Below are 24,550 nucleotides of genomic sequence, written 5' to 3'. Positions count from 1 at the left end.
ATTTTCACGCAGTCCTGATACGCCTGCCAAATTTGGGGAGTTTTTGAGTATGATAAAGTCCTGAAAAATGCAATTTTACAGGCAACATAATAATAACAATAATTAAAGCTGCGAGCAGCGATGAACGGGCCCTCGCATCCTCCAGCGCGTCGGGGGTGCCGGCGGGACTCCGGCCTGCGCGTCCGAGAACGTCCGCGACCGTCGGACGGCGCGTCCGCGAGCGAGACGTTTTTAATCCCGCGTGGACCGCCTGATGCTGGAAATGATGCTTTGCAAATAGTCCGATGCTTCCTGTATCCGCTGCCTAGCACTACAGAACATGTGCATTATGTAGCTCTATATCAAGTGTAAACCACATTGTGTAAAAGTCACGTAAATCAGATGGTGTTTGTCAAAAAACGCAGATTTCCTTTCGCCAGCAGGTGGTGCTGTGAGTATTAGGGAAAATTAGCTTGTAGACATCCTCAGGCCATGAGTGTTATCAAGCATGTGAAGTTTGGGACCGTTTGGAACAAGTCCAGCTGAGTTACATCAGACATTTCCTTTAGCCAGTAGGCTTTGCGGGTTTACTGTAGCGCCCCCTAGTGGTCGAATGCAAAACAATTCTCAGGGTATGTTACTGGATGCGATGTGCACATATGCTGAATATTTTGGGAATTTAGAACAAATGGTTGAGAAGTTATGTGTATTGATATTTTGCCACGCACCTAAGAAGTGTATTAGTCCATAACTTGTAAACGCAAAGAGATATCAAAAATAATTTGATAACCTTTGATGATCTAGATCCACTTATGATCCACAGCAAATTTCGTAGAAATCGGAGACAGCATGTAGGAGTTCGCAAAAATGTGTTTTTTTTCACTAAATTCAAAATGGCTGACTTCCGGTTGGGTTTAGAGCTTAGAGCTCCAGGGGCTTTTTTGTCAGTCTACATGTGATACATCTGTTTACCAAATGTTATACATCTAAATTTTATATATAGATAGTGAAACGTACTGCGAGGGCTGCATCGTCGAAATATTGTATAAATTCATACAAAATTGAAAATAGCAGACTTCCGGTAGGGTTTAGAGCATGGTCCCAAGAGACTTATTTTTAAGTCTCCATAGGATACATGTGCCTACCAAGTTTCATACATGTAGCCAAAACGTAGCGCTGGGGCTGCTCTTTTGAAATATTGTAGGGGGCACTATAGAGGCAATTTAAAACGGCCAATAAAAAAAATCATATAAACTATTTCTTCCAATGACCTGTGACACATGTACAAAGTTCCATGAGTTTTTGAGCATCCCAACCCACTAAACCATCAGCTTCCTTTTTCATGGCAAACTATGCGTCGCCATGGCAACAGCGTTCAAGAAAACTCACAAAATTCATGATGAAGCATCATCAATGTCTTAAGGCTATCCTTACCAAATTTTGGACTCATCAGGTCACCTGGCTAGGAGGAATAATTAAAAGTATAAAATATGACATTTCCTTTAGCCAGTAGGGAATTATTGAATTATTTTCAATTGAAGTATGTTTAGGCTTGAAGTAGCATCATGCAAAAGAAGTTTTGTGCGGATTGGATAATGTACCTTGGAGTTATAACAACTTATAAGAACTTGTTTTTTCATAAACAATGAGGCAAAATGGCCGCCACGCCACGTCAAGGTTCTTCGATGAAAACTCTCGATTTTGATAACTTTTAATCACAAAGGTCTTAAGAGCATCCTGACCAAAGTAGAAGTTGATCGCTTAAAATCTGTAGGAGGAGTTCGTTAAAGTGCGAAGGCTGAAATCTGCAAAAAGTGACAAAAAGCACAAATTCGAGGGTTTACTGTAGCGCCCCCTAGTTGTTGAATGCAAAATAAATCTCAGGGTATGTTAGAGGATGCAATGTGCACATATGCTGAAAATCTGGTAATTTTAGGACAAACGGTTGAGAAGTTACATGTATTGATATTAAGCCAAGCCCCTAAGAAGTTTATTGGTCCATATCTTGTAAACGAAAAGAGATATCAAAAAGCTTTTGATAACTTTTGATGACGTAGATCCAGTAATGATCCACAGCAAATTTGGTAGTAATGGGACTAAGCATGTAGGAGGAGTTCGCAGAAATGTGTTTTACACTAAATTTAATATGGCGGAAAATCTAAGTCGGCGGAGCTTAGGGGTCTGATTGGCTTTTTTGTAGCTCTAGCTCAAGTGGACATGTGTGTCAAATTTCAAGTCAATCGGACATACTGGCAGAGGGGCGTCGCCGGTCCGACATGTAGGGGGCGCTAGAGAGCCATTTCTTAACACAGAAAGATGCATTCTTTTGCAGATGGCTATATTCACCAGGCCTGACAAGTCCCCAAAATTTGGTGAGTTTTCATGCATGGCAAGTCCTCCAACCATGCGTACGTTTACCCAAACGGGTACAATATCAATAGGGCCTTCGCGGCCCGACGTTGTCGGTAGCTCGGGCCCTAATAATCCTTCGGATTTCAATAGGGCCTTCGCCCGACTTCGTTGGGGCCCGAGCAACCGACACTGTCGGGCCAGCGAAGGCCCTATTGAAATTTGAATACACATAGTACATCGGGCGCATATTTGGGGACTTGCCATACTCGAAAACTCACCAAATGTTGCACACTTGTCAGGCCTGGTGAATATAGCCATCTGATATAGGTTGCATATTTGTGTGTAAAAAAATGGCTCTCAAGCGCCCCCTAGAAGTTGGACCGGCGACGCCCTTTGGCCAGTATGTCCGATTTACTTGAAATTCGACACACATGTCCAGCTCCGCTAGCTCTACAAAAAAGCCTATCAGACCCCTGAACTCCGCCTACTTAGATTTTCCGCCATTTAGAATTTTGTGAAAAACACATTTTTGCAAACTCCTCCTGCACGCTGTGTCTGATTGCTACCAAATTTGCTCTGGATAATTATTGGATCTACATCATCAGAACTTATTAAAAGCTTTTTGATATCTCTTTGCGTTTATAAGATATTGACCAATAAACTTCTTAGGGGCGTGGCTTATTTATCAATACACATTGTTAGAGCCAAAAATGGTATTATAAATACAACTGTACTTCTTTGTGTGTACATTGGGTGGCGCTGTATTCCTGTCCGGGGCTCGGGTATATAGGTCCTGAAATCACTGTGTTTGTCAGGTGTTTGACCCCGGAAGGGCAAAAGGTTTTGACCGCGATACTATACACATTTTACCACATCGTGAGAAAGAGTGGCTTTCTGTACATTGTTCCACGACAAAAATAAATGTGCTATCGATCAGCAAACAAAGGTCTCTGTGATGTGTCAAAAGCACCACACCTCACAGATAGTTTAGCATAGCCTACCGCAAGCGCGTCAACCAGGCTACTCCGAGGGAGGAGCACCTCAGGAGCTTACAGACACACGACTGGGCTTCTTTAACACACATAACTTCTCAACCAGTTTTCCTAAAATCACCAGATTTTCAGCATATGTGCACATTGCATCCTGTAATATACCCTGACATTTTCATTTCATTCAACCACTAGGGGGAGCTACAGTAAACCCGCCATGTTGTGCTTTTTTGTCACTTTTCGCAGTCTTCAGCCTTTGTACTTTAACGAACTCCTCCTACAGAATTAATGGGATCAACCTCAAATTTGCTCAGGATGCTCTTCAGACCTTTGTGATGAAAAGTTATCAAATTTGTGAGTTTTCATGGAAGAACCTTGACGTGGCGTGGTGGCCATTTTGCCTCATTCGGCATGAACAATAAAGTTGTTATAACTCCAAGGTACATTATTCAATCTGCAAAAAATTACATGCGCATGATGCTACTTCAAGTATGAGCATATATCAATGCCAATATTGTCATTGTCATGACTAATGACGTCATCATTAGTCATTGGTTTGTGGACTCACTTTTTAAGCCTCGAGTTCGGTGATTTCACCGTCGCCATCTTGGATTACGGCCGTTGCTGTGTTGTTTTTTTGGCAGCCAATGAACAGAAGTTACCATATTTGCAATGCGTAGCAGTGACTGAGAGACACCGTATATGTCTCTGGTAGAGACCTGACAATCACAGTCCGCCCTGTGGTCTGTTAATATTAGCGATTAGAGTTATGTGAAAGAATGCTCTTGTTTATCTGCTGCTGTAGCTTCAGCAGTTCAGCGGTTACTCTGCTCTGAGAGTCATGAGGAGGGTTCATCTGTACTGCTGTGGGCATCAAAGACATACCTGACTATTGACGTATGGTCTGTCTATGGATGTGTGTGTGTGTGTGTGTGTGTGTGTGTGTGTGTGTGTGTGTGTGTGTGTGTGTGTGTGTGTGTGTGTGTGTGTGTGTGTGTGTGTGTGTGTGTGTGTGTGTGTGTGTGTGTGTGTGTGTGTGTGTGTGTGTGTGTGTGTGTGTGTGTGTGTGTGTGTAGGGCGGTAGGCACAGCCGGTCGCCCAGCGCGGTCAGCCTCACAGTGGAAACGGCTCTGGGCAGCTTCGATTTCCTCAACACATCTGACTGGGAGGAGGAAGAGGAGGAGAAGGGCGACAAGAGGAGTAGAAGTGGAAGGTCAGTGCTGACAAATGAACTGAAACTGTAAAATACTGAAACCCAACCAAATGTGTGATTTATCCAAAACCACTGCACACTCTTCATCAGTCAGTAAAATAAATGACATGTCCTTAGAGGGTGACTTCGCTATTTTTCAACCAGGACACTATTTTTCATGTTTATTAATGGGGACAATGTCATCACTGGGGCAACTCCTCACCGTCAATATATGTCCACTTCCAGTGTTGTTGTAGCCACTGAAGGCTCAGATTGTAATTAGAAGTGTCTGACTACATTATGGAAAGAACCCTACAGAGATATTAAACACTGCTGCTGTTTCTTTACCTTGTGCTTGATCAGGTCTCTTTGTTATCACCATGCGTTAGACTCCTTGGTCCGTGTTTCAAGACGGGTCGGGTGGGTTGCCGACATCGCCACAGACTCCTGACACCTTTTACTTGAGCCGATCCCCGCCCCGCCGGGCGCATATCCTCCGTGGCGATGCGCCGCGACCGGCTCTAGGTCGGCTTGGAAAGGCTCGCCGCTCCGTCCGGGTGCTTTACAGTGCTCCCCGCTATCCCCGGGGCCGTGGACTAAGTGCTCGCTGCGCCCGCTCTCCCTGCGGGGAGGGACGAGGCCCCATGCTCCCGGCGTGACTGTCGACCGGGGCGGACTGTCCTCAGTGCGCCCCAACCGCGTCGCCAGGGCGGGGATCGGCTCAAGTTAAAGGTGTCAGGTCTATGTCGGCAACCCACCCGACCCGTCCAAGGAGTTAAACGCACGCGCGAATCAGAGGGTGAAGCAAACCCCATGGCGCAATGAAAGTGAGGGCCAGTGTGCCAGGTTAGGTGGGATCCCGACCCCGCGGCGTCGGGCACACCACCGGCCCGTCTCGCCCGCACCGTCGGGGAGGTGGAGCGTGAGTGTTCACCATCCGAAAGATGGTGAACTATGTCTGGGCAGGGTGAAGCCAGAGGAAACTCTGGTGGAGGCCCGTAGCGGTCCTCACGTGCAAATCAGTCGTCCGACCTGGGTATAGGTGCGAAAGACTAATCGAACCAGTAGCTGGTTCCCTCCGAAGCTTCCTTCAGGATAGCTGGTGGAGTTCCCCCCCACTGCATTCACGTGAATATGGTGTATAGAGAGTGTTGAATAATAATTCTCGCGGTGCCCAGGGAGAGGAAGTCCTCAGCCTTCTTTGTTATGCTGTCACTCATGATGACACGCCCCTCTCAGTTGATGCCACGCCAGATCAGGGTCAAAAGTCTGAACTGAAAAAAACCGATCTGAAAGTGAAAAAAAGATTTGAAACCGAAAATATAAAATCTGAAACTGAAAAATATAAGACCTCATATATCAAAATATATATGAAAGTGAAAAATGAAAAAGAAAAATGTATTCAAAAAAATTCCAGAACTGAATCAAAATGATATTCAACCCAAAAAAAATTTTCATTCACTTATTTTCATTTTCAATGTTCAAGACCACAACTTGAACTTTTCAGGCTTCAAATGAACAAAACTTTTGACCTGGATTTAGCTCCATACATGTGAATGATTTAAGATTTGTTCGTATATCAGTAAAAAATCTGTGTTTTCACAGTTTCATTTGTTCCCAGTCAGCAGACGTCCAGTCTCATCTAGCTCCTGTTATTGAAGAGTCTTGCTGCCATCTAGTGGAGCCGGGTTGAACCATCACGGCTCTGTTAATTAAACTGCTGTTTGCAGCTCAGAGAGTAGGCTGGAAAAACATGTGTTTTCATAACTTCCTCCTCGTTTTTCTTGGCTTGATGGCTAGATTCTTTCCATGACTTGTTGTTGTGTATAGTGCCGTACCCTGTGTAGGTTATGATATCTTAAGCTAAAGATGTCATCTCATTTATTGCTAAAAAATAGTTTTCGAAAGTTGTTTAGTTACAATTTTATAATGACACCTACTAAGAAACAGTATTAATTATTTTTACTTCACTCACTCTTTTTAATAAGTATACATTCTAACCCAGTTTACTGGATCATTTCATCACCATTAGTAATGCCTTAAAGTCTTTTTAAACATGAATATGGTCAAATATTCAATATTGGCAATGTAAATTCAACAAGGCTAAGATCCAGCCATGCTGATCTGCACTTATGCACAGTAGTGCAGGGAGCAAGATGCTAACACTTGCTAACTGGCACTAAACACGGACTACAGCTGAGGCTGATGGGAATTTAATTTATGTATTCATAAACCAAAGTATTGATCATTTTAAAACCTGACCTGATGATGGCGCTAGAGGAAAAGCTACGGCGAATATGTTGGGATATTTCACTCAAAATCACAATTGCGACCCTCATGGCGACCCTCATGGTGGCCCTTTAAAAAAACGCTCTTCAGGGGACCATGAAAGTCTGTACAAAACTTCATCTTAATCCATCCGATGATATTTCAACCCAAACCAAAGTGGTGGGCAGACTGACCGACAGACCTCGAGCCATGCCGCTGGCATTACTAATGCATTTAAATAAGGTTGTGAGTAAAGGCATATTTACTGGAGCTGCTGCCCTAAGGACAGAGCTACAGGATGCTCAGGGCCATCTGTAAGCATACAAACATTCAGTTTTAAAGTGACAAACTTGAAGATCTTCATTTAAATAAATGTCTGTTAATTAAGTCACTATCTTTCACTGAAGGCAGTAACATAAATGTGATTGAGCCTATATGGCCCACTGATGAAAGTATTGCAATATTTATATATTTGCAGTATTATGAACTGGGTGACATGTCTGTGGTGACATTTCCAGAAAAGGTGCTGTATGAACCCCAGTCTGTATATAAGACGTGGACGTCGTGACGTCACCCATTGGCTTGTGGACTGATGTTTGAAGCCTCGTGTCAGCGTTGTAGCCGTCGCTATCATGTTTTTTTTGCAACCAATGGACGTAAGTGACCATATTTGGACTGAGGAGGAGTAACGTAGAGACGCTGTATAGAGACCTGTCAATCACCGTGTAGCCCCGCCCTAAAGCATCCCCTGCTTTATGGTCTGTTTGACTCTAAATGGACCATAATGTACTAAATGAACATCATGCTGTATTGAAGAAGACTTGAAACTAGAGATTGAGACCATAAACTCATGTTTACAATGTTTACTGAGGTAATAAATCAAGAGAGAAGTAGAGTCATTTTCTCATAGACTTCTATACAATCAGAGGAGTCGCCCCCTGGTGGACACTAGAGAGAATGCAGCTTTAACACTTGAAGCTTTGACTTCACTTTTCAGAATCGGATTTTGCCTCCAGGGTACATACAGACAAAAAATGGAACTACACACAAAATTCTTAAACTAGCATGTTAGTATGGAATCCAGACAGCTAAACGCTGAGCTCAACATCTTTGTTTTCACTCTAACAGAAATTATACCGGACTGAAATCTTAAGGATTGTCGCTTTAAGCCAAAGTCATACTTGAAGCATTTGCAAGTATGCAAGGGTCCACTAGGGTCAGCGTGACGTACATATGGTCAAAGGTTGTGCACGTCGGCTCTCTGCGGACATCTGCGAACCACCAGTTTGTTGTGACTCTACAGATGGAGCCTAGCGATGCACTGCTCATGTGTGGACGGTGTCCTCCAACAGTACAAACAGAATTACTACGCGTCTGTTTGGGAATATAACCAAGGATGAAGTGTGTGTGATAATGTTCAATGTGTGCCACTACTGTAACACTGTTTTTACATCATGTTAGTTGAATATGTGTTGTCTGTTATCCCATGTGTCTGTATTTGCTGAGTGACTAATTCCCCACTGAGGGACACAGAAGCAGGAATAAACTGAACTGAACTTAGATCCTGACACTAACGGTGTTAACGTAATCATAACACTGATTATGTCATTGAAAGTGCCTCTTGTGTGTCTGCAGGTCTCTGCAGGACAGAGGCTGGGACAGCCCCACCTCCCCCCTCACCACAGGCTGCACCACTTTAGACCACTCCCTGGTGGTCCACCTGGAGAACTGCAGCACTCAGCTGTTGGTAGGACACTGTTCTTATGTCATCTCAGGCCTCGAGCTGCTCAGTGCACATGCTCATGGGACAAAGGGCCTCATGCAGGCAGCCATAAGAACAAATACCCTCTTATGTTCACCAACGTTTTCTTATTGTTGCTCTTGTCTTGGGTAAGAAGGTCCGTGCATGAAGTATGATTCATTTTCCATTGTTCACGTTGTATAATGAACAATGTGAGTTTAGGGGTATTACCTCGTCTCATTGGGCTCCTTGTGTTCATGTTATTCTGCTACGTGTGAGCCGATGCTGCTTAAACACGGTTAACGCTTCGTGTTGTTGTCGCATTGAATGAACACGTGCAATGTAATTCAGCTTGTTCCATTATCCAACTTTAATAATGAACATTGAGTAAAGGAAGTCGAGAGTCTGGAACAGAGACAGCTCGCCTTCAAAGTAAAAGTTGCTTGATGTCAGAATGTCAAGCTTCCAGCTAAGCAGAGATACTCGATCTGTCGATCCATCTTAGACATGAGCAGCACTTCAGAGACAAGAGAGGAGGAGAGTAATCTTATTCATCATCACACTATTCAAGGAGTTGAACTTGAAGTTCTGTTGTGAAGGAAAAGGAGCTGTAGTACTTGTTACGGCTGTGTTTACAATAGTTCAAGTATTAAAGTCGAAGTATTTTCTACATATTATTTCTGATTATCTGGCATAATTTGGAGTATGAAGTGTCTGGCATTCATTTTTAAAAGGAGGTTAAATGCTTTTGTAACTTGTGTAAATCCATAGTAAGTCAAAGTAATACATCTTTAAAAAGTAGCTTTAGCAGTTCTAGTTGTAGTTTAACTACAAGTCATCATATAGGTGTTAGTTGTAACACTACATCAGACTGGTGTGTTCTCTGATAAACCGTGTCATCACTAAAGCGGTGGAGCACATGAGTGATATGTGACGTCTTGTGTGCAGTGTCTGGGTATGTTCGGTCCGCTGCGCTGTGGGGAGATGTACGCCTTGGACAGACTGCTGAGGGAGGCTCGAGTCCTGGAGATGATCCGACGCATCGCCAAGGACAACCCGAGACGCCGCAGAGCGCCTGCTGAAGGTAGCGCTGGTGTCTACAGTGTGTCTGGACCACTCTGATCAGCATCGATCACAGTAGTGTCACACAAGAGGAACCCTGACCTTCATGTCTAAGCCCTCCATGTGTCGTCGCATGATGTTGGTCAAACTGATAAGTTGCTGCCCGCTGTTCAGTGACCCATAGATGACCAATACACATCAACACATAATCACATACACATCAACACATGATCACATACACATCAACACATAATCACATACACATCAACACATGATCACATACACATCAACACATAATCACATACACATCAACACATAATCACATACACATCAACACATGATCACATACACATCAACACATGATCACATACACATCAACACATAATCACATACACATCAACACATGATCACATACACATCAACACATAATCACATACACATCAACACATAATCACATACACATCAACACATAATCACATACACATCAACACATGATCACATACACATCAACACATAATCACATACACATCAACACATAATCACATACACATCAACACATAATCACATACACATCAACACATAATCACATACACATCAACACATAATCACATACACATCAACACATGATCACATACACATCAACACATAATCACATACACATCAACACATGATCACATACACATCAACACATAATCACATACACATCAACACATAATCACATACACATCAACACATAATCACATACACATCAACACATAATCACATACACATCAACACATGATCACATACACATCAACACATGATCACATACACATCAACACATGATCACATACACATCAACACATGATCACATACACATCAACACATGATCACATACACATCAACACATGATCACATACACATCAACACATGATCACATACACATCAACACATGATCACATACACATCAACACATAATCACATACACATCAACACATGATCACATACACATCAACACATGATCACATACACATCAACACATGATCACATACACATCAACACATAATCACATACACATCAACACATAATCACATACACATCAACACATAATCACATACACATCAACACATGATCACATACACATCAACACATGATCACATACACATGGGTGCATGTAACCGGTGTTTCTAAGACAAAGGCACAGTGAACAACTACCTGAAGTACAGCGTGCCTGTTGCTTCCTGTCTGATAAGATGAGCCTGGTAGCAAGTCAGCTAACTTACTAAGTGATGCATCATTTGTATTAACTGGACAACAGGATTATCCACAGTATTGTTCTGTTGGTCCCTGCTGAACATCGGCTGTAAGATCAAATATGTAGCGGATCAAAACACATTCAACTACAAGAAAACACAGAAACCAGGAGAGCACACCTCCACTAAATGTGATACTTCATAACGGGAACTCTTCACCGTTTCTTTACTCTACATCAGGGGTGTCAAACTCATCTTCACTCCGGGCCACATCAGCATCATGTTTCCCTCAAAGGGCCGGTTGTAACTGTAAGACTGTATAACTGTAACTACTCCTAACATATTGTTAAATAACTCTCTCTGCTTTTGATTATTGTTTATTCAAGTGTAAAAATATTGTACATGCAGTTATATAAATGTAAAATGATATTTAAGCACATTTCTGTTATTATAACATAAATCATTTTAATTTAGGGTTAAGAAACCCACATTACTCTATCAAAGATCAAACTATTAAAGAAAATAACAAAGACAAATATCATCAAACACAAGTTATTACATTAACTTTGTTCAAAGCTATTTTTGTCACCTCTCTGCATCACTAATGTCCCTCCCTGCCGTCGTCCCGTGCATGGCAGCTACATCCAAGAGCTCCTCACTGAGGTCAGGTCTGCCTTGAGCCTCTTACAAACACTGATAGATGATGTATCTCGTCTCTTAGCTAGCTGTGTTGTTAGATTGCTGCTAGTTCCTGAACTCGGTCTGCGATGGTGTTTCTTCACAAACTGACATTTGTAAAAGTCTGTATCTGGTCGGAGCTCACCTGCTCACATACCTTTAGCAGCACTGGGCTGTAGCTTCTGTAAATATATTCTGCTGTGATTACAGTCTGCCTTTTAATTCTTGGACAATTTGATGTTTTTCTTGGAGGCTAAATTTAGCTCCGTGTTTGGTGTCAAAACGTGAATTGTATCCTTCATCACCGACACGCATCATAACACAGAAGACAGACCCGTTTTTCTCCTTGAAGCACAGACATGTATTCGCTTTCCCATCTTTCATTACATTTTCTTCCCTCTGCATCAATTTTTCTCTTCGTGGACATTTTGGGATTATTTTTCGATCTTTTTCAACTCAATCACTTGTTGGAAAACCTCTTTACGGGCTGTTCCCTCTCCTGTCCACCTGTTTTTAGAAAAGAGGTAATAACTAATTAACCATATTGTTACCAAGTGACTGTTAGGAGGACAAGTAATCAATGTCCAGCCACGGTGATAATACTTCACAACATGCTATCTCATAATTTCAACTTTCTATCTCATAATTTCGACCATGGGGATATTTTTATTTTCAAGTCTAACTTTTAATTTTTTTTCCAAAATTAAAAAAAAAATAAAAAAAATTCTTTTTTTTTGCTGGTGGATTCGCGGCCAACATAAAATGCCGTGGCGGGCCGATTCGGCCCGCGGGCCTTGAGTTTGACACGTGTGCTCTACATGTTCATCTGGATTCTAATCAAAATACACAAAGTAACGCATTTGAAGTTTTGCATTATAAAAAACTAGTACACAAAACAAGTTGATGTGCTCAACAGATTATGGAAACTTTACCAAATAACTTCTGACTCATCTCCGAGTCACATGACTGATCAGCTGTTTCTGCTGCTGGCAGCCCTTGAATCAGTTGATCTGTTTGTCTTTGTCTCAGGACAGCAGGAAACAATACTGGCTGACATGAAAGCACAATTACAACTTGACTAATTGACACGAATTCCACAAAATATTGTTTGCTTAAAATTCAACTTGACAACTGGATGTAAACACGACTAGTGATGGACAGTTGTGCTGAATAGTCAGCTCTGTAAGTAGCAGCTGTTTCAGTGTATCGTGGTGCTGGAGCTCCACTTCTATCACAATGCTGCAGGATTTCACACACGTCATCTAAATCAACCTAGACCTCCTACCCTCATACCTCCGTCGCCCTCTCTCGGACCACACCTTCATCTCAGATACACGCCTGTAGAGTTCCGTGAGTGCGTCTTGTGTGCTTTTGACTCTATCGTGTTGGAACATCTGTCCACAGTCGGTGTCTCCAGGACCACATCTTGCTATAATGACACACACACAGACTGATGGAGTGAAAACAGTACCAGCCACACGCCGTCGTGACTGGTTATTATAGTCATGAAGTACATTGCTAATGTGGTCAGGGTTGATCAAACGGCAGGAATGAGAGCAACCTATTGGATTGATAGACTACATGTTGGTTTCTGTTTGCTTCAACCACATCCCTTGTTGGTTGGTCAAACGGCTTCTGATGTCCGTGTTAGTGTTTCTGTGAAGTCTCCGTCTGCAAAGGTGAAACTTCAGTAGGTTGATCCACAAATAAAAGACTCCCTCTGACCTTTGCTCTCTTGTTTCTCCGTCCTCTCGTCCTCCGTCACAGTGATACCACAGCTGGGCCTGTGCCTGGGTGCTGAGTCACTGTGGCAGCAGTGTGTGGGGCAGGGCAGCGTGTACAGCGTGTCTGCTGAGAGCTTCCTGGTTACACTGTCTACACTCTACTCCGGGATTCTGCCCGAGAGGGCTGGCAACATGGCCGACACAGGTACAACCACATCTGGACATGTGCAGTACATGTTAGTGTGTGTGTGCGATGTTAACAGCTGTGTGTGTGTGTGTGTGTTTGTCCAGTGCTCCTGAGACTGGTCGAGCGGGTGCTGGATCAGAGGTTACCGCGGCGGGGTGACAGCAGAGACGGAGTGATGGTGACGCTGTTCCAGCTGTGGAGTTACTTTGAGGCCAATGGCATTATAGACATGGAAACACTCATCACCGAGCTGGCAGAAGAAGGTATCGCACCCACACCAAGCGTAACGCTAGCTTCGGTAGTGTTGACAAACTAGCAAGAGTACGATCGATTTAAAACCATCCCACTAAAGACCAGCTCAGTGCTGCCAGCTCTCTGTAGAATGAAAGTAGCTCAAAGAGTCACTACATCTAGAGAGAAAGTCACCAAGTCAGCTGCTTGTCCCTTCAGGCCTCTCTCCAGAGCCACTCCCCCAAAATGATCATTATCAACGTAAACAACCAACATGAGCCGGCTGGTCTTCTCCAACATTCGTAGATATACCTTCGAAAAATAATGCGCCGTAATTCGTAGATATCCCGCGACATTTATTTCATATGTTATGCGCGTAATCATGAACGAGGAAGAATAAATATCTCTGAATCACACACTGGGCCGGCAGGAGGGGAGGTGGACGGCTCCAACAACCAGCCAGTAGACCAGCCAGTACTGACCTTTGATCAGCCAGTATGTTAACCAGCCAGTACTCAGCCAGTAGACCGCGCTTCATTCCCCACGTCACACCAAACGTCAATGTTGATGTTTTTTTCACGTAACTCGCGTACGTTTTTATTTTTTTGATTTGATTCATTGATAACTGTCAGGATGTAATGAGAATTTCAACAAAAAGATGACCAACCCTACCTTTAATGAATGCAGACAAGGCTTCTGATTGGTGACAATAAGCTCCCTCCAACAGTGTGGTTGGTGCAGAGCCTGGCGTCATGTGACCAGGAGGCGATCGTGCACGCTCTGCGGCGTCCTGCAGAGTGCAGCCTGAGGAGAGAGGGGCTTCACGCTGTGGCCAAACTACTGAAAGACCCACGAGGCAAAGTGTCGGCGTCTGCCAGCTCTGTGCTGAGGAGCTTGGCTGCCCAGCCCCGACAGAGAGAGCAGGTGAGGACACGGGACGCTTCAAACACTGAGAGAAGAATATCTCTAATGTATTCTTCTTCTACTAAATTGTGTTCTTTTTGACTTTGACACTAAGCATGTTTCTCCGGTTGTACTGTTTAAAGGAGACTTGTGCTCATTCTCAGGTCTGGAGATCAGCTTCTGTCAGTGTGAACGGACTCCTAAAAAACATGGGAAATCCATAATGATGACTCAATACTTCACTAGAGAATGCTCTCACCTCCACCAAGGAAGCAGTTCTGTTCAAATCTGTAAATATGGAAAGATCATTTCAGAATGCGTTCCTGCAGCTGGTGCTGTGTAGAGGCACACCAGACATGTGAAGGCACATTGTAGTGATGCACACTCTTATAGGGTTACTTATTGCTGAGTCAGCATGAATGCTGTCGTTTTGTTTTCTTCTGCTCAACAACACATTCGGGTGATGCCGTCGTAAATGAAATGTTTCAACCACAGACGGGCTTTAGTTGAACAATGTCGGAATACAGTTTGACACAGATTGTGGTCAGTTGAGTTTAATTAACCCGGCTAACCGGGCAAAGCCGACTAGAAGGCTCCAGCTGATCGACAGAAACAACTGGTGCGCTCCCAAAGCTCTGTGGGTAACACGGCCCTCTAGAGTCTCTGTGCACACATGTGAGCAGGAGAGTTAAACGGACTCCTGAGAGCCCCACAGGCTGCACCTGCAGCGGTCGCTGTGAATTCATTCATATTCTGCGGGCTGGAAGATAAGCTTTGGGGGGCCGTATGTGGCCCGCGGGCCACCAGTTGATGATCACTGTACTGTACGTGTTTCAAAAAACATTATTTTTCTGGTGAATATACCTGTATTCTATAACAACTGTCTCTTTAAGGACCCCTCCTTATAAGGCCCAGTGTGCTCTGATTGGTTTATGAGAAGAACATGGTGCACCTTTATAACGGTGGTTCAAAGACAAAGGGGCTCAGCTGGAGGGCTTGTTGAATCACATGCTTACTGGTCAGGGTATAAACACAGATACACACAAGAGCTGTTCATGATATGTCCCCTTTAAGGTCACCTGCTGTGTTTATCTATATCACTCTGATAACTTAGATATTCATCTTCGTCCTTTTTATAACCATGAGTCAGCAGCATATTGATGTGACTGAATATTTATATACAGTAAATGTGACGCTGTATCTAGCATGTTATTTTTGCCTTGTCTGTACTGACATCACTTATTATCAGTCTGCATATAAAGCAATACTGCTACAAATAGATCGATTGAAGAGAATATTGATTGGGCTCCAACAAGGCAAACACATCCCGTGAACAGCTGGGCCTCACACAGGAACGTCCCACTGAGGATGACATCCAGGGTCCACCTGCATTCAGGAAGAACATCCTGTCTGATCCTAGGACAGATATAATATAGAGAAATATCATGACTGAAAGGCTACATAAACCGGATGATATATGGACTAGCGAGACGGTTTTGAATTTGATGGCCGTAATACTGACTCTGCCGGTGGTCACACAGAGCACTGATGCACTACAGCGTGGTGTTCATTCTACACATAGATGCAGGCATGGATCAAGGTTACAGTTACACTTAGGAGTTCATAGGATAGGAATCCATCTCTCCTGTCTCTGAGGTGTTTCTCCATCAGGAGAGCTGTAGTGCAGACGTGTCATCACTGTGTCCATCCTCCTCCTCAGGCTCTGGTCAGCTGTTTGGAGCTGCTGGAGGACCAGGATGTGGACACCAGAGTGTGCGGATGCAAGGCCTTAGCTTGTCTCAAGGTACGCACACATACAGCTGTTACCTACATCTGTTCACGTGTAGTATGTCCTCATCACGCTGACCGCTGTATTCCACCTCCTGTGGTTCCAGGCCAAAGAGAGTATTGACCAGCTGGTGTATCTTTGTCGAACGGACAAGGACGAAGTCCGAGATGCTGCCAAACAAGCGCTGCTGGTGCTCGGTAACAATAATGCTCCTCTTCCTTACAATGACAGCTAAACAGACATGGATATGTGTTATCTATAATGATGCACTTTACATTTACTCAAACTATTATCAAACTATAATTGATTTTCTGTATTTTCTTTCATCCTTTTTCCATTTTTTTCACAAGACCATAATGAAGCAGAAATAAGAAACATACATCTTGCATGTTTTAACTTTGTCCAACACAAATGTCTGTGAAGCGGATCAACGCATTCATTCATTCATGTGTCCATTCTTTCATCCCACTTTCCTTCTCTTCTTTTTCTTCATTAAACTGTGTGGAGCAGGTGAGGAAGGGAAGATGGCCTACAGACACGTGGAGACGTCTCAGGACAGCATACCGAGACTCTTCTCTCCAGGAAGCATGGCCAGCACTGCTTTCTAACACACACACACACACACACACACACACACACACACAACTACTACCACTGAAACACATATACAGTATATACACTGTTGGAGAGGTTGCAATAATACTCACATGGAGAACAGCAACTCTACTTTACACTGGTCAGACATTGAAAGTCAGTAAGCTACAAACACACTGCTTTGTGTTCATCAACGTGTGCTAACTACTCAGGAGAAGGATGGAGGGAGGAGTAGAAGGATGGAGGGAGCAGTAGAAGGATGGAGGGAGGAGTAGAAGGATGGAGGGAGCAGTAGAAGGATGGAGGGAGCAGTAGAAGGATGGAGGGAGGAGTAGAAGGATGGAGGGAGCAGTAGAAGGATGGAGGGAGGAGTAGAAGGATGGAGGGAGGAGTAGAAGGATGGAGGGAGCAGTAGAAGGATGGAGGGAGCAGTAGAAGGATGGAGGGAGCAGTAGAAGGATGGAGGGAGGAGTAGAAGGATGGAGGGAGCAGTAGAAGGATGGAGGGAGGAGTAGAAGGATGGAGGGAGGAGTAGAAGGATGGAGGGAGCAGTAGAAGGATGGAGGGAGGAGTAGAAGGATGGAGGGAGCAGTAGAAGGATGGAGGGAGGAGTAGAAGGATGGAGGGAGGAGTAGAAGGATGGAGGGAGGAGTAGAAGGATGGAGGGAGCAGTAGAAGGATGGAGGGAGCAGTAGAAGGATGGAGGGAGGAGTAGAAGGATGGAGGGAGGAGTAGAAGGATGGAGGGAGCAGTAGAAGGATGGAGGGAGCAGTAGAAGGATGGAGGGAGGAGTAGAAGGATGGAGGGAGCAGTAGAAGGATGGAGGGAGCAGTAGAAGGATGGAGGGAGGAGTAGAAGGATGGAGGGAGCAGTAGAAGGATGGAGGGAGCAGTAGAAGGATGGAGGGAGGAGTAGAAGGATGGAGGGAGGAGTAGAAGGATGGAGGGAGCAGTAGAAGGATGGAGGGAGGAGTAGAAGGATGGAGGGAGGAGTAGAAGGATGGAGGGAGCAGTAGAAGGATGGAGGGAGCAGTAGAAGGATGGAGGGAGGAGTAGAAGGATGGAGGGAGGAGTAGAAGGATGGAGGGAGCAGTAGAAGGATGGAGGGAGCAGTAGAAGGATGGAGGGAGCAGTAGAAGGATGGAGGGAGGAGTAGAAGGATGGAGGGAGCAGTAGAAGGATGGAGGGAGGAGTAGAAGGATGGAGGGAGCAGTAGAAGGATGGAGGGAGGAGTAGAAGGATGGAGGGAGGAGTAGAAGGATGGAGGGAGGAGTAGAAGGATGGAGGGAGCAGTAGAAGGATGGAGGGAGGAGTAGAAGGATGGAGGGAGAGCTACTCCAAGTCACTTTGTCTGATGATTCACACTTTCAGGGCCTACGAAGTTGCCAGAATGTTGAGCTTCTTGTACTCGTTTCATTACTGTCTCCTTGGTGAACCAGTGGGCGTACGTAGAGTAAATACTCCGTTGTACCCGACCCTTACGTTAAACCACTTCTCTTAATGGATTCTGATGTCTCCAGTTTAGGCTAGAAAACGTTTTTGAACGATCCTGCTCCAGACGGACATGCCTGCAAACTGCACATGTCTTCTCATACAGCTCTGCCTTTACTGAAGCCACTGGCTCTCTGCTGATGCTGGCTGGGTTCATCTACAGACGGCTGTGGTGACCTGCACCATGCTGCAGTCTGTAGCGCTTCTGTGACCGAGTCCACATGAAACCAAGTCAAAACCGTGACCAAAGAGGAGAACAGTGCCCTTTCTTTCTTTCTTTTCTTTTTTAAATCTGCTGAACTGTTGCATTGTTTGCCAACCGTGATCTGTGATTCCTGCTCCTAGGAATCACATCGTGTTAGAGACATTGTATTCCTGCACAGTATCTATGAACAGTATGAAGTAGGACTGAGAGCAGCCTCGAGTACCACAGCGCTGACCTGCAGCACTTCACCACGGGAACACTTCACTGGTGCATAGAGCGCTGTGATGGACTCACTTAAATAAGACAGAGGATTGCTTTTTCTCAAAATATAGATATTCTGAACTTATACATATCAATTTCTGAGTTAGTGAACTCATTAGGATCCATACTGAAGCGTCACTCTGAAGTCTCACGGTTGTATACGTCCACCAACCGCTCAAGTTGTAGTTTAGGTCCATGTCTGTGTAAAATGTCATCACTTCATCATTTCACCCTGTCACATATTTGTGGTAAATTGTCCTAATTTACATATGATGTGTTTATGAGGTCACAGCGATCGGTTCATCCTCGAGTCCAAGTTGACTTCTGTGCGATATTTGAGGAGCTTACCTCAAGGTGTTCCTGAGCTAACGCGTCCACAAGACTGGGACGGACAGACAGACAGACTGAGAGAGACAGACTGACAGACAGACTGACAGAAAGAGAGACAGACAGACTGAGAGAGACAGACTGACAGAAAGAGAGACAGACAGACTGAGAGAGACAGACTGACAGAAAGAGAGACAGACAGACTGAGAGAGACAGACAGACAGAAAGAGAGACAGACAGAAAGAGAGAGACAGACAGACAGACAGACTGAAAGAGAGAGACAGACAGACTGACTGACTGACTGACTGACAGAAAGAGAGAGACAGACAGACAGACTGAGAGAGACAGACAGACTGACAGAAAGAGAGACAGACAGACTGACAGAAAGAGAGAGACAGACAGACAGACAGACAGACTGAGAGAGACTGACTGACTGACAGAACTGGAAACAGCGTTGGAGGCGGGGCTCTGTTCATTCCTATGAAAGTTAGACTTCCAAGTAGGAAGATCAGATAAAGTTGTCTGGATCTTCCAGCGATCTTCCACATCAGTGAACCCGGAGAGCAGGCGCGCCAGCGTTCCCTTTCACCGTTAACCCCGCCTCCCCGCCGCTCAGTCTCAGGCCCATCCACATGAACGGACAATAACTGGATTCAGCTATTAGTGCATTTTACAACTTTTAGGACCGAATGATTGAACTAAGCGCTAAGTGTTTGCACTGGGAACCTGATTTACCTTAAAGAAAGGGGTAAATCAGGTCTGCTGATTTGCAGACGTCTCTTTTCCAATGTCAGTCTATGAGAAAAGATGTTTGGGACTCATGGCCTTCCAAGGATTAGCCACTTTGTAAAATGAGCTTCAAAGCGCGGCACTCTTCCTCTTCCTGGGGGCTTGGTGTGGACGGTCAACCTGAAAACATAATTCAGAAAAAGGTTCTTAGACTGAGGAGCTATTGGTGGCTGTCATCACTGGTCCTCTCTGGCTATGACCCTCGTGGCTCGACTGCACTCGCACCTCAATCAAACTAGTTTTCATGAGGCTTCAGGAAATGCAAGTATGGAATACATCTTGAAGAACCAAACCAGTACTCGCTCCTACTGAGCGCGTCGCATCACAGCGGGCATCAAACTCTTGACTTGGAGGTTGACTTTGGAGAGTCCTGCAGGTCACAGCACTGTGCTGTTGATATGATGAACATACAGTATACGGCGGACGTGTTCTTTCACATCGGGATGTGTCTGTGCAGCCTGGTGTGACGGGGCTTCACTGCTCTGCTCTGGGTGACATCTTGATGCAGGTTCAGCAGCTCCAAACACTTCTACTGCTGTGAAACCAATGAAGTATTTTGACTGACTCACGGGCCTTTATGTGGAACGCTGACAATATTATTGTCACCGGATAACAAAGCACAGCTCACATTGTAGTTCTGCTTGAGACTGTAGGGAAGGTGTGAAGCTGCTTTCAGCGATTCAGTGCCATTACTGTTTATAATAACGACATATCTTATTCTTTATGGAAATACATCAGTGGTGGGCCGTGTGTTTCATACCTGGGCCTTCTGTGCTGTCCTACTACAGCTGAACCACCTAATAACCTCATGATGACTATTGTTTCTAGGGGTGTAACATCACGTATTCGTATTAAACCGTTCGGTACGAGGCTTATGAACCGAACAACACATTTGAATTATACTGGTGCGTTTGGAAAATGCAGAAGCTTAAATTGTGGGAAATATAATGTTTTCTGCGCTCACGTAGGAGACAACGGGCTGTGTGACCTCTGAACCCGGAACAACAACAAAAAACAAACAAACACTGAGGCGCCGCACTTCTGGGAGGCTACGCTAAACTAGCTTAGCAGGAAAACAACAGCAGCACACAAGCTACAAACTCTCCCCGCAGAGTTTAGCTGTTCCTACTGATTCAAACAGGACTAAAGCAATCACCACACAATCAACCATTCCTCCAGACCATCATTCCTGCTTTGTTAAAGATTCAATTGTCCGGACAATAACTCCGCGCATGACGGGATGCTTCATAATTAACGGACAATGCATATAGTCAAAATCTATATAATTAACACAATGACAACAACAAACTCACAAGAACCAGTCACACATATTCATATGACAACAAAGCAACAAATCAATCCAGCAGACCTGCAGCAACACGCATTCTGCTGCACACTGGAGGGCCATTCAGATATTAGATGTAAAAAAACAAATGCAGTTGACTTAAAGACAAACTCCATCCTCCTTTCTTTGTTGACAAAGAGTTTAATCCCACGGTTAAATCCCAACTCACAAATCTGTTTCTCCTCCTTCAGCCATTGAGTGTTAAAAAACAAAGCTAGGTAAAATAATAATAATCTACACCAAGCAAAATGCTAAAAATGTCATCATTTCTTCCATATCTTTCAATTTGAACTCTTACTACTCGACTAAGCCTCTGATGGCTACTTTAAGTTTCGTTTCACGATAGTCACGTGCTCGCCCACTGACCAATCACAGCACACGCTGCACCTCACTGCAGAGCTGCACCTGAACACTGAGCTGCACGTTAATGCTGACATACTTGTAGTCCAGCTAGCAGGCTCTGATACATCAAAGAATACGCCCAACATGTCAAACTAAAGATCTGATTGGTTGAACACTATGACAATCAACAATATCGTCCCCATTCACTTAAACTGCACATGGATTCACTTGTGAGTCTGCAGGCCTCTGCCTCTGTTCTTACCTAGAGACACAGAGGTGAGATCTGATTGGATAAAAGCTCTACTTAAAACAAGCTGCACTGGAAGCAGAGCAACAGAGGAAGACAGTAGCTGTGCAATGAGAACATAAGATAATGGGAAACATATTTTTATAAATTATAATACATGTAGTGTATTTAAGAAACATTATAAAATGATAAAATAGATATAACTTTGTGATTGTGTTTAGGCCAGCAGAGAAGGCCTTGCAGGCCCTGACGGCCCACCACTGGTGTAAATGTATGACTCTGCCACTTGAATTCATTTTTCTGTGATTGTAAATTGTTTTGTTTTTAAATCTTAACAGTCTTCATTTGTAAATGTATACTTTGTTTTACAAGATGTGTTTTTACTGCAATGACTGTACCTCTGAACATATGTGCTGTTGAAGGGGCGATGCTCTGTTTGGAGGCCTCGATACTTGTATTCCTGTCACAGACTGCTGTGGGGGGTCAGATCACTGGGGAGAGACAGAACGCTCCGTCCAGGTCTGAGATCAGTTCTCTTTAAATTCACATCAATAACCGTTGAACCTCAGACTCAAACTAAAAATTTCAAGAACAAGAATTTCCATGAGCCTCTGTTGTGTTCACATTGACATCCTAAAACATTCGAATATGAATAATCATAATTAATTCAGACTCCGGACATGGAGTCATAAATGATTAAAGGGCCGTGCCAGTGTTTTTGTATGTTTATGCCACTTACTACGAATGACGTACTAAAGTCTTGACATTGCTGCTGAGCGGTTCCCACTGCACTCACCTTATTGTGTGATTATGGACCACACAGTCACAAGATGAGTATTTGATCAGTTTGACTCAGTATTTCATAATAACAGCATGTACTTCTTGTAATTATGACTCAGTAACTCATAATTACAAGAGCTGTAATTATGAGATGACGTCATAACAACATGAGGATTTCTTCATAGTTCTGATGTAGGACCTCATTTTTTGAGATTCTTTCTTCAGAGCTTGTAATTATGCGATACTATGTCATCGTTTAGGACTCATTCCTTTATCGCCTCACTGATACAGTATACAAAGATGCACAACACAAGCTTGGGGAAACTGCCAGCATGAGGTCAACGACGTGGTTCTTAGTAAACGGGTAAAGAGGTGCAAAAACTCTGGCGTCATTCTGTAGAGTTGCAACGTTCCTAAAGAGTCGACCGTCGTCAGTGAAGAAGCAAAGTGTCTGCCCGGTGACTCATTCATCCGGTTTATTGTGACCGGTTCATTTGTTCCACACTGCTGACTGTGATGTTGCCTTTTTTATTTCCTGTCTCCAGTCTCATACTGTATGCTGACGTTATCATGTAAACATGTTGTAGTGACGTCTGTCAGTCTGATCCAGACTGAATATCTCTACACATAACTGATGGATCCATGATATTTGGTTCAGACGTTCATGTTCCGCTGGAGGAGTGAACTGTGGTGGTCCTCTGATTCTTCCATTTAAGTTTGTCCTGCAGAATGATTTGTTTCCCACCATGTGCATATTCCACATAGTCAATACAGTAGTTATGATTGGTGTAGAGTAGAGAAGGAGAAAGGGACAAGCAGGAGGGCTCAGGGTCCTAATAAGCAATGTGCCAACCCTGTTACTGAGCAACACATTGTGTTTGCTCATTAGTTCCTTTGAAGTCGTTCAGCATATTAAGAATCGACTGAAGAGATATTAGTCGACTAATTAACTAAGAGGGGGCCGCCCTACTCCTATTAATAAGAAATAAGATAAAAATTATCAGGATTTTGGCAGAAAAATGTAAAATCAGAAATGAAAGAATTCTCTATAAACTCTGGTTTTAATCTCTGAATTAGTATTCAGGGCTTCATTTTGGAACAGATTTCTCTCACTAGCCCTAATCCAGTTGCATGCATCATAGATGCATTATGACTTACTGATGTACTGTCTTGTTGCTAAAAAAGAAGTGACGTTCAGATGTTGTGAGCGGTGATCAGACAGCTAGCTGTATATTGTGTTCAATGCTCCAGCATATGATGAGCAACAGGCTGCACCACTGGAATCACAACACAGGACTGTTTGTATATGTATATAAGATGCTTCCACTGTGTTAAATGTATTTACTCTGAGTTTCTAAAGGACAGCAGCAATCTGCATCTCTGTGCTTTAAGTGCCTCGAGGTTTGATAGTAACAGAGATGCAATAAGAGATGGATGATATACTTTATTTAAGAATGAAGCACACTTTGTTTCCCCACAATCTGCATATATTGTGCAACATTGGAAATAGAATATTATATATTTTTCTTTTCTAAAATATATTTCCAGGCATTCTGGTGTCAAACATATACAAAATATTAAAATGTGTTTAAAGATTGTCCCATGTGCCCCGTGTTTTTTAATTATACAGTGAGCTGTTCACACACACACACACACACACACACACACACACACACACACACACGAATAATCAGTGGTAGAAGTGCCCTGTGCGTCCTTACAGTTGGGGGGATTCTTGAGATAAGTCAGACAGTAGGTTTAGGTCGTGAGAGGGCATCAGCAGACTTTACCTCGTCACAAACTGTGATGGGACAGCAGCTGGAACAGCGTACTGACCATGACC

At 43.8% G+C, this 24,550-nt stretch overlaps 1 protein-coding gene and 1 long non-coding RNA gene across 3 annotated transcripts in view; one reads left to right on the top strand and one right to left on the bottom strand.

Annotated features, from left to right (window-relative positions):
• LOC142932534 (rho family-interacting cell polarization regulator 1-like) overlaps window positions 1–17,174 on the top strand; it is a 47,218-nt gene extending 30,044 nt beyond the window's left edge. For both annotated transcript variants that reach the window (XM_076076435.1, XM_076076441.1), the window contains exons 16-24: window positions 4,397–4,533; window positions 8,416–8,527; window positions 9,470–9,605; window positions 13,261–13,422; window positions 13,509–13,667; window positions 14,363–14,559; window positions 16,259–16,342; window positions 16,434–16,524; window positions 16,838–17,174. In XM_076076435.1, coding sequence (XP_075932550.1) covers window positions 4,397–4,533; window positions 8,416–8,527; window positions 9,470–9,605; window positions 13,261–13,422; window positions 13,509–13,667; window positions 14,363–14,559; window positions 16,259–16,342; window positions 16,434–16,524; window positions 16,838–16,935 — 1,176 coding nt within the window. In that variant the 3' untranslated portion in view covers window positions 16,936–17,174. The remainder of the gene's footprint in view (window positions 1–4,396; window positions 4,534–8,415; window positions 8,528–9,469; window positions 9,606–13,260; window positions 13,423–13,508; window positions 13,668–14,362; window positions 14,560–16,258; window positions 16,343–16,433; window positions 16,525–16,837) is intronic.
• On the bottom strand, window positions 16,657–20,539 carry LOC142932563 (uncharacterized). Its single transcript, XR_012947492.1, has 2 exons — window positions 19,940–20,539; window positions 16,657–16,931 (listed from the first exon to the last, which is right to left on the bottom strand). It is a non-coding gene; the product is annotated as an uncharacterized LOC142932563 (long non-coding RNA).
• Window positions 20,540–24,550: the final 4,011 nt, after the last annotated feature.

The sequence above is a fragment of the Anarhichas minor genome, unplaced genomic scaffold, assembly GCF_050575085.1.
Source record: "Anarhichas minor isolate MPS153535 unplaced genomic scaffold, ASM5057508v1 ptg000005l, whole genome shotgun sequence".
Taxonomy (NCBI): domain Eukaryota; kingdom Metazoa; phylum Chordata; class Actinopteri; order Perciformes; family Anarhichadidae; genus Anarhichas; species Anarhichas minor.
Note: the sequence above shows the minus strand (reverse complement) of the source record. Positions and strands in the feature narration are given on the sequence as shown.